Genomic DNA, 14068 nt, shown 5'->3' with positions numbered 1-14068 from the left:
AGGCAATATAAAGCCACGCCATTGGCTGCTAGGGCCCCGCCTCTTTGACCGGCGAAGGGCGTGGCTTGGAGCATCGGGATGTGGCAGCGGGAGCTGGTGCGGGCGGCGGTGCGGGGCGGCGGGGCTGGCAGCCCCCGGGCGGCTTCGGTAGCGGCTGCGTCTCAGCTCCGCCGGGTGTTGGAGAGCCAGCTGGAGGATATCCGAGGTTCCGGCACATGGAAAAACGAGAGGGTCATCGCCTCCCGGCAAGGTCCCCACCTCCGCTTGGCGGCCGGTGGTGATGGTGGGTACGGAGCCGGTGGGGGGGGTTCTTGGGGTCTTCTTCCCACCATCCCCGCCCCTACACACACCCCGCTTCGTGACTTTTTCCCTTTGTTTACCCGCAGGGATCCTCAATTTCTGCGCTAATAATTACCTAGGACTCTCCAGCCACCCCGAGGTGATCCGGGCTTCCGTGGAGGCCCTAGAGAAGTTCGGTGCTGGACTTAGCTCCGTACGCTTCATCTGCGGTACCCAGGTACATCGCCTGCTCCAGGGCTCTGCTCGGACCAGACTCCCCTCTCGCATACTTGCATAGTGCTGAGGTACACGTGGCCAGCTGAGAAAAAAAAAATCCCACAAAACTACTGGGTCCCCACTAGCCAAAGATCTGGAAGTACGCCAGCTTAAACTACTACAGCCCCCTCGGAGAGCCAAAACATAAACCCCTGCAACACCACTCTGGATTTAAAAAATGAATGTCTTTTTTTCCCTCCCTTTAAGGGCAAAAATTACAGTGAGTCTTGACTTAAAACTGCTCTGTCAATCCCACCCTGGTTTATCCCTTCTGGAAGCCTTTCAGAGCCCCAGCTGATGAAGTGCACCCACTCCCACGGGTGGGGAGTTTGGAGTCTCCCCACTGCGCTTTTGGCACCCATCCCTCTAGCCACATTTGAAGATTGCATGTGCAAACTCTGACCACAGCTAACTTCTCACACACACACACACACACACACACACACACCTTTTCTGGATAAAACCCAGTGGTTTCCTCCCCTCCCAGCCAGCGTCTAGCAGCAGTGGGCAAGCGAGAACTTGTGCTGCCCCACTGGTTACTCTTGCTCCTCTCTTCTTTTTAGAGCATACACAAGGATCTAGAGGAGAAGATCGCACGTTTCCACCAGCGGGAAGATGCCATTCTCTACGCTAGCTGCTTTGATGCCAATGCTGGCATCTTTGAGGTTTGTAGGGCTTTCCTGGTGTCACCCATGGAGGAGGGAGGTGATGTGCCAGCTGTGCCTTCCAGGGCCCCTCATGGGAGCTCTGTGACCAAGAGAAGGTGGCAGCAACTGATGGTGAAGAACTCTGACTTGGTGCTCTTGGACCAGGGGACCCATGTGGAGTTGTTTAATCAGCCCTCGCCTGCCCCTTCCCCAGGCAGCTCCATGTTTGGGGGAGAGCTCCCATTTCCCGGGAGATCTGTGTTCCCCCTGTAAGCAGGGGGAAGGGGTGATCCCCCAAGGCTTGCAAGGGGAGGGGTGGGAGGTTTTGAACTCTGAAGGCACAGGCAAGAACCTAGCCTAAGGAAATTGTGGGATAAGATGGCTGGGAAGAGAAGTGGAAAGTTAACGGCATCAGGAGAGACTTGGCAGCTGTCTTGTCCTCCACACTGAGAGATGCTGGAAGATCTTGGTGAGATGGCACACTGGAGACAAGGAAGATCCTTTCTGTTTACTGTGGCCAGGCCCTGCTGACCCCAGAGGATGCAGTGCTGTCAGATGAGCTGAACCATGCCTCCATCATCGATGGGATCCGCCTGTGCAAGGCTAACAAGTACCGCTACAAGCACATGGACATGGAGGACCTGGAGGCCAAGCTGCAGGATGCACAGGTACACAGGTCTGCTCCTACCCAGATGCAAAGGTGCTCCTTGGCTGTGCTACCGGGGCAGTAATTATCCCTGAAGGCTAAGTTTATCCTTTTCCTGTGCAACAGGCATTGTTTTTTGCTAATTGGCACAGGTAAGCATGGATAGGCAAGGTGAGAAAGCATCACGTTGCAATCCTATCATGGTTAGATACCTCCACTCCCTGCAGGAGCTGGACTATGTCCTGGTCTCCTTCACCAGCCTCTCAATGGTGATCTCTGGAGTTGCCACTCTCCCCTCCCACAGAAACATCGTCTGCGGCTGGTGGCCACTGATGGTGCCTTCTCCATGGATGGTGACATCGCACCCTTGAGGGAGATCTGCCAGCTGGCCCAGAAGTATGATGCTCTGGTCTTCATTGATGAATGCCATGCCACGGGCTTCCTGGGACCCAATGGCCGGTAAGGAGCTGTTTTACCTCTGTTTCTCAAAGGTGGTGACAGCCAATCTGTTTTCGGGCGGGGGCTCATGGAACCACCCTTTCTTGAAGGAACTGCACCCCACCCCTGCTTCAGCCCTCTTCTCCTGATTATCAGTCCCTTGTGGGGCATGTGAGGGAATCAAAGGGAGATGGTTTCACACTGATCCATTCCAACACACCAGCCACTTCTCTGTGTATAACCTGATGCTGTTGTCTACAACACTGTCTGAAGAGAGCAAATAGCTGGGCGTCAGTGCACTTGTCCTGCCTTTTTGGGCTGGAGGACACTGAGCTGAAAAGCATGTTTGCCATGTCCTGTTGGTTCCAGTAGTGTAGACCCTGATATAGTGTGCATCTAGAGCAGCACATTAGCAATGTGGACAGACCACCTCAGGGGACACTGGTTACTCCAACCAGGCAGCCTTTTCCCTGGTGTATACCAGCAGTGTGGCATGTCAGAAGTGAGTGCAAGATGACCTGCCTCAACAGCTACTGCTCTGTTTGGACCATTAAACTCCTGGGGGGGATCTTTGAGCACTCTCCTGTCTGTAATGGGTGAAGAAACCAAACTCTTACCTCAGGAATCCCAACTTCACCTTTCTGCAGTAAAAGTGGACAGCACTTGGGTCGAACTGCCACAGGGCAGTGTTCTTCCTTTATCAGGCATGGGGACACCAGAGACCTGGCTGGCAGCTCTTTAGTTTCCCTTGAGGCATCAGGTGTAGAGCAGCTTCCCTGATGTGTGCTGACAGCTGTTAATGTGACATTCCTTTATTACAGGGGTACAGATGAGCTCCTGGGAGTGATGGACAAAGTCACTATCATCAACTCCACACTAGGAAAAGCTCTTGGAGGAGCTGCAGGTAAAGGCATTTTCCTGTCCAAGCCCTAAAGAGCTCCACAGCATCACTTTAATATTTCCTTCCTCTGCCTTATGATAGAACAACAAATGCATGTGTACTCTTCTTCTTGGCTTGAGGCTCAGTTTGAGATGCTGCTGCAGGGTCAAGGTCCTGCCACGTGCTCAATCTAATGTCTCCTTACCCATACATTTGTCTTTGGGGCCAAGGTGGAAATTTGGTGAAAAGCATCTGCTGTTATTTGATTTTTTTTTTTTCCACCTGGTTTGTACTGAAATTCCTGCTGCAGGTGACAGGTTGACATTTGGGAAGGGAGCCACACTGCACAGGTCCTCTGGGGTGCCTTCTCCATTTCTCCTCTCTCCATCTGCAGGTGGGTACACGACTGGCCCCAAACCCCTCATCGATCTGCTCCGCCAGCGCTCCCGCCCATATCTGTTTTCCAACAGCCTGCCCCCCGCTGTGGTAGGCTGTGCATCCAAAGCCCTGCACCTCCTCATGGAGAGCAATGCCATTGCACAGTCCATGGCTGCCAAGACCCAACGGTGAGGGGGCTGTACTGGGGCGGGAGCAGGGGGAGAGCTTCATTAGGAATGAGTTGTCCACATGTATTTATTCATGCCTGAGTGATAGCTATGAAGACAATTTATTTGTAAGTCACGGGTGGGGGGTGCTCAGGAGAAATCATGGAGTGTGCCTGTGTGTGTCAGACAGATGTGTAGGCATATCTGTCACATCTGGATGCTCCGCAAGCCAGGGTGCATCTGCTCCTCAGACAGCTGCAGTCCCTCGGAGCAGAGCAGAAAATGGCAGGGGGTGACTCAAAAAAGAGATCCCTTCCCTGCGTGTGAGATGCAGGGGGTGCACCACACCCAGCCCTTGGTGGCCAAAGCACCCAGAGGAAAGCAAGGTAGCAGTCCCTAAAGACAGGAGTGGTGAGGTTTTACTCCTCCTCTCCTTCTCTTCACCAGGTTCAGAAGCAAGATGACAGCTGCTGGTTTCACCATCTCAGGGAAAGATCACCCCATCTGTCCTGTCATGCTTGGGGATGCTCGGCTGGCTGCAGTCATGGCTGAGGACATGCTGAACAGAGGTGAGCTGGAGAGGGAGCTCTGAATGCAGACATGCCTTGAGGGAAGGTGGTGCCACCACTGCCCTTCCTTCAGAGGATGTTCCTGCTTGAAATGCTAATTCTGTAGCTTCCATCTGCAAATGTCATCTTGGTCCCCCTAGATGTTCATCTCCTTTCTCTTTTGGGGAAGGTGTTACATTAGTCCTCTTGTCCTGCCATGCTGGATTCCATCCCCATCACTGGTCCTAACTCTCATATCCATGCTTGGGAACAGGTGCCACTTGAAAACCCTGAAGCCTGGAAATGGTTACTGAGAAGGGACTGATGAACCAAAAGCCTTTCTATTGCCCACTACCACTCAACTTCCTTCCGTCCCAGCCAGCTCTCACTCTCCATGTGTTTCCACTCCAGGCATTTATGTCATTGGCTTCAGCTACCCCGTGGTCCCCAAGGGAAAGGCCCGCATCCGTGTCCAGATTTCAGCCGTGCACAGCGACGAGGACATCGACCGCTGTGTGGAAGCCTTCACCGAGGTGGGACGGAAACACGGAGCGCTGCCTTGAAGGACAGTAAGCACCTCCTCTGGCACCCTCCCTGCCCACGACCAAGTGCCTGTGCCGAGGGAAAAGGCTTGAGCAACATGCTGCCAAAAGCAGGACCAGTCCTCAAGGCATTGCAGCCTGCAGGAGGCTGTGGCTGTTGCAGCGTGCTGACAGCCGTGCTGGCAACCACTTCATGCGTCATTAAAGGTGTCCTGCAGTGCAGCAGATACTTGCCTAGCTCTTGTTTTCTCACAGGGGAGGTGCAGCCCATCCCCATCCTCTTTTACATTTATTAGACACTGTGCTGTGTCCTATTCTGTAAAGACTCAGTCTGCCAAAGCGCTGTAGCTCCTACTCCTCTTGTTGGAAGTATATCTTTGCTACTGGTTTGTTCAGGGTCATCTGCTTCCTTCACCTTTCCTGTGGGTCCAGCACTGTCGCCCCAACAGATCTACCTGCTGTAACAACAGATCTACCAGACAGGCAGGTTTCCAAATCCATTGGCAACCTGTGCCACCAACAGCCTAGTTTGGGAAAGAGGGCACAGACTAGCCAAACCTCTGGTCCTCCTCTTTCACCTTGCCACTCTCAAATGTTGGATATGACCCTTGCTTTGTCCCTGGGGTCAGCTCTAAGGCTTTGCCCAAGTCTATGGCTCTCCCAAATCTGCCCTGGGAGCTGTATTTTACCCCTGACAAGCTGTTGGGCAGCGGGCAAGCCAAGGTGGCCGAGATCAGCAGCTTGGCAAGAAGGTATGCCTGCCTTGGGCTGAGGCCAGGGGCAGAGCTGGTGACAGAAACTTGTAATTTTCCTCTCATCAGCTGCAATTTCACAGGATGGAGAACACCCAGCAGGCTGGGATCTCTGGATTTTTCCTCTAAGTCATGCTGGAGTTAAGGACTTAGCACTCGAGCAGGAACAAGTATGTCTTGTCTATCTCTCAGGATTGCTTTATTTGCCTCAGTTTTGCTGCAGATGAGAAATCGTGTGTCCTGCTGTCTGCTCACGTGCTGAATTGCATACCTGTTCAGCCTGTAGTTGGGGACAGGCTCCAGCCAAAACAAGAGTGTGCTTCACTTGGGTGCTGGGAGCACTGGATCACGTCAGCAAGGATCTGCTCAAAAAGATGCTGCTGGCCCTGGCAGTCAGGGAGTGAGATATGGAGTGATAACCTGAACCAGAGCAACTGCTGAAAAACACACAAGTTAATCCAGGGTTGCAGTGCTTCCTGGAAGGCAAAAAGCAGGGGAGAAATGCATTTTCTATGGGGCTGCTGCCTGACCTCAGAGCAGCTGGTAGTGTAACCAGGTACCCATTTTATTGAAATATCCTTCTCTGCAGGGCCCTGAGCTCAGCCTGCTGATAAAGTATGAGTTCCCTTTGTGTGGCACCAGGTCATCGTGGTGCTGCACCCCCTAATCAACAAGCGATATTTTGGGAATGGGATATGTTCAAACCCCCTTGCTCCCCACTACTTGCACACCTGAACACACCTCCCTTCCTTCCCTCGAGCTAGTACCCTGCCCAGGCTCTCCCTCTCCCCTGTGCTTCTGCAGGCAGCTCTGCTGATGTGTCTGCTCTGCTCAGGGCAGCCAAGCCAAACAGTTCCAGCTGTCAAGTCCCCTTCCGTGGGAGAAGAGCTGTGCAGATGTCTCACTGTTCAGCCAGGATCAAGGGAAGCAGCGATACACTAACTTATCCCTCCCTGCACGCTTCTGCTCCTCCCTTCTCCTCCTGTCCTCCTGAGGCACCCTGACCTCCCTCCCAAGCCCCTCAGCCCCACTATGACAGCCTCTCCGCCCGCCTCCCGGCAGAGTTCTGCAGCAGACTGCAGTTTGCACAGTGGCACAGGGAGCGCCGGAGCCTGGGGAAGGCTGGGGGGTCAGATGATGGCAGGCTGGAAATGAATAATGCAGCGCCCATCGACTGCAGGTGCTGGGTTAATAGCTGCATTCCCAGGCAAAGCCTCGGGCTCTTTATTTCTTCAAGGCTTGCCAACCCAGGTCTGATCTGCAGCTCTTTGCAGCTTTTAGCCCTGAAAGCAGAGGACTTTGCACTGGGTGGGGCGTGAAGGGAAAGCCATGGGTTTTGAATGTGGTTTCCACCTTGGGCTCACTGACCCACGCCAGACCCCACACACTGATGTGCTGCCCCTTCTCCAGCCTTAGGGAGAGGGGAAAAAGAAGCAACCAGAGATCAAAGGATTAGCAGCAACCACCCTCTGCACCCCAAAGGGTGGGTGTGAGATCCCCATGTCTAGCCCATTGTGTCCTCCATGGGAGGACAGTCCTGTTCCACCCCATTTCCATACAGCCCCAGCCCCTGCAGATGCTTCCAGCCTTGGGTCCCTTCCCAACTCTCACTTCTCCCACCCTCACCAGTCTGTCTTGTTGCAGTCCCAAACCACCCCCCCCCCCTTCCCACTGATGCCCTCCATCTCCTCTCCACACTGCTGTTTCCACCCACCTTCTTTCATGCTGGCATCGCTCTGCCCTTGTTCCCTGCCCAATTCCCCAGCTCGGAGCAAGTCTGCTTGGACTGACGCAAATGGGGTCTGAACTCGCCATCGAGTGCCACAATTATCCCATCCCACATCCTTGACCATAGATAATCACTATGCGAGGGCTCCCACTGGTGCAGCCCCCCCGTGCTGGCAGGGGAGGGGGGAAGCAGCGGTGCCCTCCATCCCTGGAGGGCTTCAGCAAGAATCAGCAACACCCACAGCTGCTCCCCATTTCCTTCTGGTTGTTTATTTCTCCATTTGGGGCATTTACCTCCCTGGCTCTCCAGCCCCGGGGGTGAGTCCAGGTGGCCTCTCTCCTCTTAGAGCCATTAGAACTGGGGTGTCCCTTGGCAGCCCCCCACGGCCCCTTCAGCGGCAGGAGCACTTGCAGGCGGCCACAACGGGGTATGGGATCTGCCGCCAGGCACAGTGTGGGGGTCCGGGGACCGGGGGTGCCCAGCAGTGCCACGCCAGCAGCTTGATGTGGGTGACCTGCGCCGGGCGGCAGGCCATGCCAGGGGGCCAGGAGCAACCGGGGGGCCCAGTCTCACAGGCAGTGTGTCGGATCCATCGGGGCCAGAAGACAGCTCCCAGGTCAACCCAGGTGGAGGTGAGGCGGCAGGCAGCCCGCTCCACCAGCCACTGCCTCAGGCGGCGGGCCAGAACCTCTGGCAGCTCGGGGGGCAGCCCGGGGATGGGGGGCAGCAGGGTAGGCAGCTCCATCCCCTCCACTTCCCTCCATAATTTGCGGCGGTAGCGCCCGGCACCTTCCGCCAGGTCCCGGTGAAGGGACTCCAGGTTCTCCCCGGGGATGCTGCTGTTGCGGCCTCGCGGCTCCTCGGTCGCCATCCAGAAGGGGTCGAAGGCTGAGCCCAGCAGCCGGCGCAGCCGCCCAGGCCGCAGGTGCCGGGGCTTGGGGGAGTAGTGGTAATCCTCAGGGGAGAGAGAGAGGCTGTAGGGCCGCACCGGGGCAGAGGGGCGGCCGCGGAGCAGGTGGGCGGTGGGGTCGGCGGTGCTGGGTGGAGGCAGCGACGGCAGCTCCCGGGGTTCCTCCAGCGACAGGGCCAGGGTGCCTGGTGGTGGGAGCAGGCAGAGGAGGAGGAGGATGACATAGCGCAGTCCCTCCATGGCAAGCAGCGTGGCAGCAGGCTGTGCCAGGCTGTGGGCTTGCGCCTCGCCGCATCCCCCAGGTTATCACTGCGTGCCGAGGCCTGGCCTTCCCCTTTCCCCTGGTTACAGCAGCTGATAGCGAGCCGGCAGGGACACCCAGCTCCCTCCCGCCCCAAGGAGCGGAGGACACACAGACCCTCCCACCAGGACAAGGGGTGCCCGGGATGGGGACATCTGGGGATGCCATGGAGGGGAAGGGGCTGGTGCCTCCTGCTTCTCCATATCTTACATGGGCAGAAGGTGTCAAGAACCTTCCCAGTGAAGGGGAGCTGGTGGGTCTTGTCTGGAAAGGACCACCGAGCCCCATTTGGCCCTGGTGCACCTGGAGGTCTGCAGGGTACAGGTCCTGTCATGGGGATGGATGTGCTGGGGCAGGGGGGGCAGGAGGGCTGCGTGGGTCACTGTTGCCCCTCCACACATGAGCCAGGATGCTTGTTGTCCTAGGAAGTGGTGATGGGGATGAAACTCTGGAAATGGCCTCCCTGTGTGGCCTCCCACCCCCATGCTGCAGTCCTGGTGGAGGGCAGATATGAGCTGGCTGGAAGCCACAAGCTGCTTTCCCCTCCTTCTCTGGGTCAGACACTGTGCCAAAGGCTCAGTCCACTCTGTGCCGTGCTACTAATAATTAATAACACCTAGGAACAGCAATTAATTGCATGTGCTCTGGAGGGTTTGGACCCATATTCCAAAGACAAGCCAGGGTTGAGACTCACCGTGGAAGGATATTTGTGTTCCCTGGAGGTGCTGAGTGACACAGCCCAAACACCTAACACTGAGGGGTATACACAGAGCCTGCTGGGGTTCTGGAACCCTGGCCCCTCCATCCACCCTCTCCCACTGAAGAGCAGGAGGCTTCTTTGCCACTTCCCCCTCACCGCTGCAACTGAGCCCACAGAAAAGCTGGGCAGAGAGGAGTTAACTCCAAACCCAACCTCAGGGAGACGGGAAAAAAAACCAACCAGAGATCAATGGATCAGCAGCAAGAGCAGAGGGAGGGAAAAGGGGGAGACAGAGAGAGCAGAGGAGCTCCAGAAGGAAAGAGACAGTCGGGGGAGCCAGGAGAAGAGAGAGCAGAGCTGGAGGTGAGCACAGTGAGGCAGTGGAGCACTGAGCTGGGGTGACAGCATTGCCTGGATGCCACTGGATGCCAGAACTCCTCAGCGGTCACAACCTCCTCACCACCACTCCTCCTCTGGACCAGAGATCTCCCTCCGAGCAAATATCAAAGCTGCAGGCCCTTCCTCACAGAGGTGAGTGCCAGCTTCCCAAGCAAGGGGAGGCTTTGGGCTCCCCAAGCAGGGACATGACTGTACCCAGATCAGCCCCACTGGCTACATGTCAGAGAGTGACCTGGACCTCAGCTCCAGTGAGGAGATCCCATGGGACCAGATGGAGAAGCCAGATAGTTACCAGTAGGACAGAAGGGACCACAGAGCCAGAGAGCCAGAGTGGCAGGGACAGCCTTTTGGTGGGATATGGAGAGGATGCTGAGAAGTGGTGTGAGCTGAGGAATGGGGGAGCATGTGGCGAAGGAGCTTGCAAGACCCAAAAAAGAGTTAATTGTGTGTCAGCAGTTGCTAGATAATAGTGCCTTTCCCTCTTGGTTGCTGCTCAGTGAAGGACAATTTGTTCTTCTGACAGCACAACATAGGGAAGGCTCATTAGGAGATAGGCTGTTGGTGCTCCCCGCCTAACGGTGTTACTCAGGGCTGGAGGAAGTTTTACATCAAATCACAATACCTTGAGCTGTGGAAATAATAAGGTCCCTCACAATAATCATCATTTTGTGTTCCAGGCAGCTCTGAGGTCTTCCCTCCATCCTCTCCTAGCTGCTACCATCCAACCCATGAGCACCTCTCATCAACAGAAAGAGGTGCCCTTAGCCACCTCTTTTCTGTGGAGCATAACTACTGCACAGTGAAAAAGGGGCACCTAGCTCTGGGGTAGAAGTGGTATGAGCTGAAGGATCTCCTTTTTTTTGAGATTGTGGTGGGGATGCTATTGCTTTGGGGTATCATCCAGGCATCAGGTCCCTGCTGCTTGAGGTGGCACAGCCCTGTGATGAGGGTGCCAGGACTGCTTACAGCCTACAGGAGCCCCTGTTCCCCATGGCCTCACAGCTGAGCCCTGTTAAACACCAGCTAAGATGTAGGCTTGACAAAGCAAGCAATCCCAAGAGATTCAGCAGCTTTGTGATTGTAGGAGAAATGCAGGGGAGGTCAGGAGGAAGGGCAGGGCGTCCTTCAGGGGGCTGTGAGCACAGAAAGTGCTGTGATAGGGACATGAATGAGGGCAGGAGAAAAGGGGCTTTGGCTCCACTGGAGTCAGGCAGATGTGGGCTGGCTTATCCCAACAGAATGACAAGGATCTTGATGTCATCATTTAATGAGCTGGTTGGGATTGGAGCCTCTGGGAGAAACGTGGGTGTCAGACAAAGCCTAGGATCGGGCACCTTAGGGCCAGAGCTCTTGGTGGCTGCTGTGGTCGATGCTGAGCAGTGTCCACTTGCCCATGGCCATGGACAGGTGCTGTGTCTCCCTTTTTCCCCACGCAGGTCCCTGCAGTCAGATGGGGAGATGCCAGGAGGCTGGAATGCCTCCTCTGACAGCCCGGAGCTACGAGCTGCAGGGATTATCGTACCCATCATCTTCTCCCTCATTTTCCTCCTGGGCACTGTGGGCAATGGGCTGGTGCTGGCCGTGCTGCTGCGGAATGGCCAAGTCAAGTACAACACCACCAACCTCTTCATCCTTAACCTGGCCATGGCCGACCTCTGCTTCATCATCTGCTGCGTCCCCTTCCAGGCCACCATTTACACCCTGGATGGGTGGCTCTTTGGGGCCTTTGCCTGTAAGGCTGTGCATTTCCTGATCTACCTCACCATGTATGCCAGCAGCTTTACCCTGGCTGCTGTCTCCGTCGACAGGCAAGTGTCCCCTACCCTTTGGGTCCCTCAGCTCAGGGACAACATATTTGCCACCATGGAGCTAAGAGGAGGGAGAAAGGACAGTCCTTACCCTGATGCATGTCCTGATAGAAGTAGGTAGGTCTTCCCAGAGGCAGGGACAGCAAAGCCAGCCTCCCCACCTTGCTGGGCTCCCCAGCCTCCCCACCTTGCTGTGTCCTTGCTCAGCACCAAGCCAAGCCCCAGGCTTGGTTACCAACCCTCCCTTGGGAAGAAGGAGTGCAAGCATATATTGAGGCTTTGTGTCCATCATGTAAAACCAAGAATGACAAAGCCCCAGAGCATCAGTGCAACAGGGGAGAAAGAGGGAGCCTTCTGGGCCCTGTTCCTGTCCTTCTCTTCCCTGATACAAGAGGCACACTGCTTGCCCTCCCTGAGCTAGTGCAGCAGGGTGGCTGACAGAGATCTCAGACCTTGTGCTGGGATGACCCTGAGAAGGAAGGGGGAGAGATGAGTGGCTGCATGGGAAGGGCTACGCAGAGGGCAGGATAAATATCTCATCTCACCCACACTGGGTTTGGTCTCTCCTTTTTCCTCTTCCCTCCAGGTACCTGGCAATTCGCTATCCACTGAAGTCCCGAGATCTCCGCACCTCACGAAAAGCAGGAGTGGCCATTGTAGTGATCTGGTCTCTGTCTCTGCTCTTCGCAGGGCCTTACCTCAGTTACTACCAGATAGTCCATTACCATGGGGTGCCCATCTGTGTCCCCATCTGGGAGGACCAGCGCCGAAAGATTCTGGACATCTTGACATTTGTCTTTGGATACCTCCTGCCCGTGACTGTGGTGAGCTTGGCATACGCCAGGACCATCAAGTTCCTGTGGACCTCCGTAGACCCCATAGAAAGGATCTCAGAGTCGAGGAAGGCCAAGTGTAAGGTCACTAAGATGATTGTGGCTGTGGCCATCTTGTTCTGCCTTTGCTGGCTGCCTCACCACCTGGTCATCCTGTGCTTCTGGTTTGGCCACTTCCCCTTCAATCGAGCCACTTATGCCTGCCGCCTGGCTTCCCACTGTCTTTCATATGCTAACTCCTGCCTCAACCCCATTGTCTACGCCCTCATCTCCAAGCATTTCCGCAAGCGTTTCAAGCAGGTCTTCACCTGCCTCTTCTTCAAGAACAAAACCGGGAAGAAGAAGAAGAGAGTTGGAAAGAAAGTCCACGTGGTCAACACAAGCAAAGGTTTCACCAACAGCACCAGAGGTTTCTATGGAGGCAACACGGAGGTCCCAGAGGGGAGCACCAGAAAGAGGGACCCTGAAGGTGCCAGTCATGATGCCAGAGCATGGACTCACCAGGTACAAGATGCCATGGTCTTTGTTCAGAAGGAGCTGTTGGAAGAGGAAAGTTTGGCACCAGGTGGCCATCCCATACCCATGACTCCTGCAGGAGGAACTCAGGAGTTCCTCACTGTTCATTACAGATGTTTTCCAGACTGTGAGTAACTACTCCATTCCCAAAAAGGCAGAATAATGTGGGGCAAGGAGGAATGGATGCAGCAGAGCCCCTGAAAGCTCCTGAGAGGCCTTGGTAACCAATTGTCCTCACTCATCTTCCCTCACTGTCCTACAGAATTCACCTAGGCACAATCCACCCATCCAGATGCCAAGTGGAGGAACATGTTAGTGTGATGCCAGATGGCCTGGCTGGCATTCCTGCAAAAGGTTTTAAGGCCTCGATTTCCCAGCTTCCTAACTTGCTAATATCATGCAGCACCTTGGAGCTCTTAAGTGGGAGGCAACCAAAGTGAAAGCATCCTGATAGGAAATCCAGTCTGTTAAGGGCACATCAGAGGTGGGAAGGGTGGATGGAGTGCAAGAGGACTTGAGAATGAACAGGGTAGCTGGCAGCCTCTTTCTTTGACAGGGCTGGAGTGCTGTGCCCAGCCCCAAGTGGTGAAAAACTATTTCCTGTCCATATGTCTTTCTTTTCCTATAGTCCAGGGGCAGCCCTAGTCCACCTCCATGCTGTTTCCCAGCCCCTGCATCCAGATCAGAGAGCCTTTTCCAGCCCTGTCTCACGTGCAAGGAAATCAGCCATCTGTGACAGCAGCTTGATGATGCAAACTCTGCAACAGTCACCAGTCACACTCAAATGAGTTGTGCCATGGCAGGTGGAGAACAGAAAAGCTCATGTGCTGACTGTGGCTCTGTGTGCCTCCCCTCTGCACCTGTGGCTTCTCTGAAGTTCAAGGAAGAAAAAAACATCTCTCCAGTCTCTTCCCTCCACCTTGCCCCACCAGAAGTACTCACTGGAGAATGTTTCCTGGAGCTCTGTCCCACCTGGCTTTAGCTCTTGTAAGCAGATCCTGCAGGACACTTCCTAATGCCTTTTTCAATTCATAAATATTTCTTGATAGCTATCGCCAGTTCTTCCTAAACAAACCTGGTAACTCCTCCTTCCACCACACTGCTGCACACAGCCTGCCCCTCTGCTTACTTTCTGTTTGCCTTTCACAAATTCCTGAGGGACTGCTGCCATCTCTGTGATCTTTGCTTGCTACTTGCAGTTTCATCCCTTCCTTCTGGGGATGAAGGACCTGTTGCTCTCTGAGCAGCAACATTATTCATTGATATAAGTTATTTTTTCCACATGATGGTGATGATTGTGGGTGAATTGATGGCCATCA

At 54.9% G+C, this 14068-nt stretch overlaps 3 protein-coding genes across 4 annotated transcripts; 2 read left to right on the top strand and 1 right to left on the bottom strand.

Annotated features, from left to right (window-relative positions):
* The first annotated feature begins 63 nt into the window (after positions 1-63).
* Positions 64-5026, top strand: GCAT (glycine C-acetyltransferase). Of its 2 annotated transcripts, none has more exons than XM_030458288.1 (9): positions 64-283; positions 420-517; positions 1119-1220; positions 1724-1870; positions 2153-2307; positions 3108-3190; positions 3561-3732; positions 4159-4280; positions 4671-5026. In XM_030458288.1, the coding sequence occupies exons 1-9, from the start codon at positions 79-81 to the stop codon at positions 4820-4822; spliced, it is 1236 nt and encodes a 411-aa protein (XP_030314148.1). In that variant the 5' UTR covers positions 64-78; the 3' UTR covers positions 4823-5026. The 2 variants fall into 2 exon arrangements, with proteins under 2 accessions (XP_030314148.1, XP_008494211.1); XM_008495989.2 differs by having other exon boundaries at positions 387-517.
* A 2528-nt stretch (positions 5027-7554) lies between these two features.
* On the bottom strand, positions 7555-8735 carry LOC115599708 (noggin-like). Its single transcript, XM_030465432.1, has one exon. It carries the CDS (start codon positions 8430-8432, stop codon positions 7674-7676), a length of 759 nt encoding a protein of 252 aa, XP_030321292.1. The 5' UTR covers positions 8433-8735; the 3' UTR covers positions 7555-7673.
* Positions 8736-10843: 2108 nt separating this feature from the next.
* GALR3 (galanin receptor 3) lies at positions 10844-13033 on the top strand. Its single transcript, XM_008496482.2, has 2 exons — positions 10844-11400; positions 11987-13033. Exons 1-2 carry the CDS (start codon positions 10847-10849, stop codon positions 12882-12884), a joined length of 1452 nt encoding a protein of 483 aa, XP_008494704.2. The 5' UTR covers positions 10844-10846; the 3' UTR covers positions 12885-13033.
* The last annotated feature ends 1035 nt before the right edge of the window (positions 13034-14068 follow it).

Source organism: Calypte anna, chromosome 1 (genome assembly GCF_003957555.1).
Source record: "Calypte anna isolate BGI_N300 chromosome 1, bCalAnn1_v1.p, whole genome shotgun sequence".
Classification (NCBI taxonomy): domain Eukaryota; kingdom Metazoa; phylum Chordata; class Aves; order Apodiformes; family Trochilidae; genus Calypte; species Calypte anna.
This window is presented reverse-complemented; position numbering and strand designations above follow the sequence as displayed.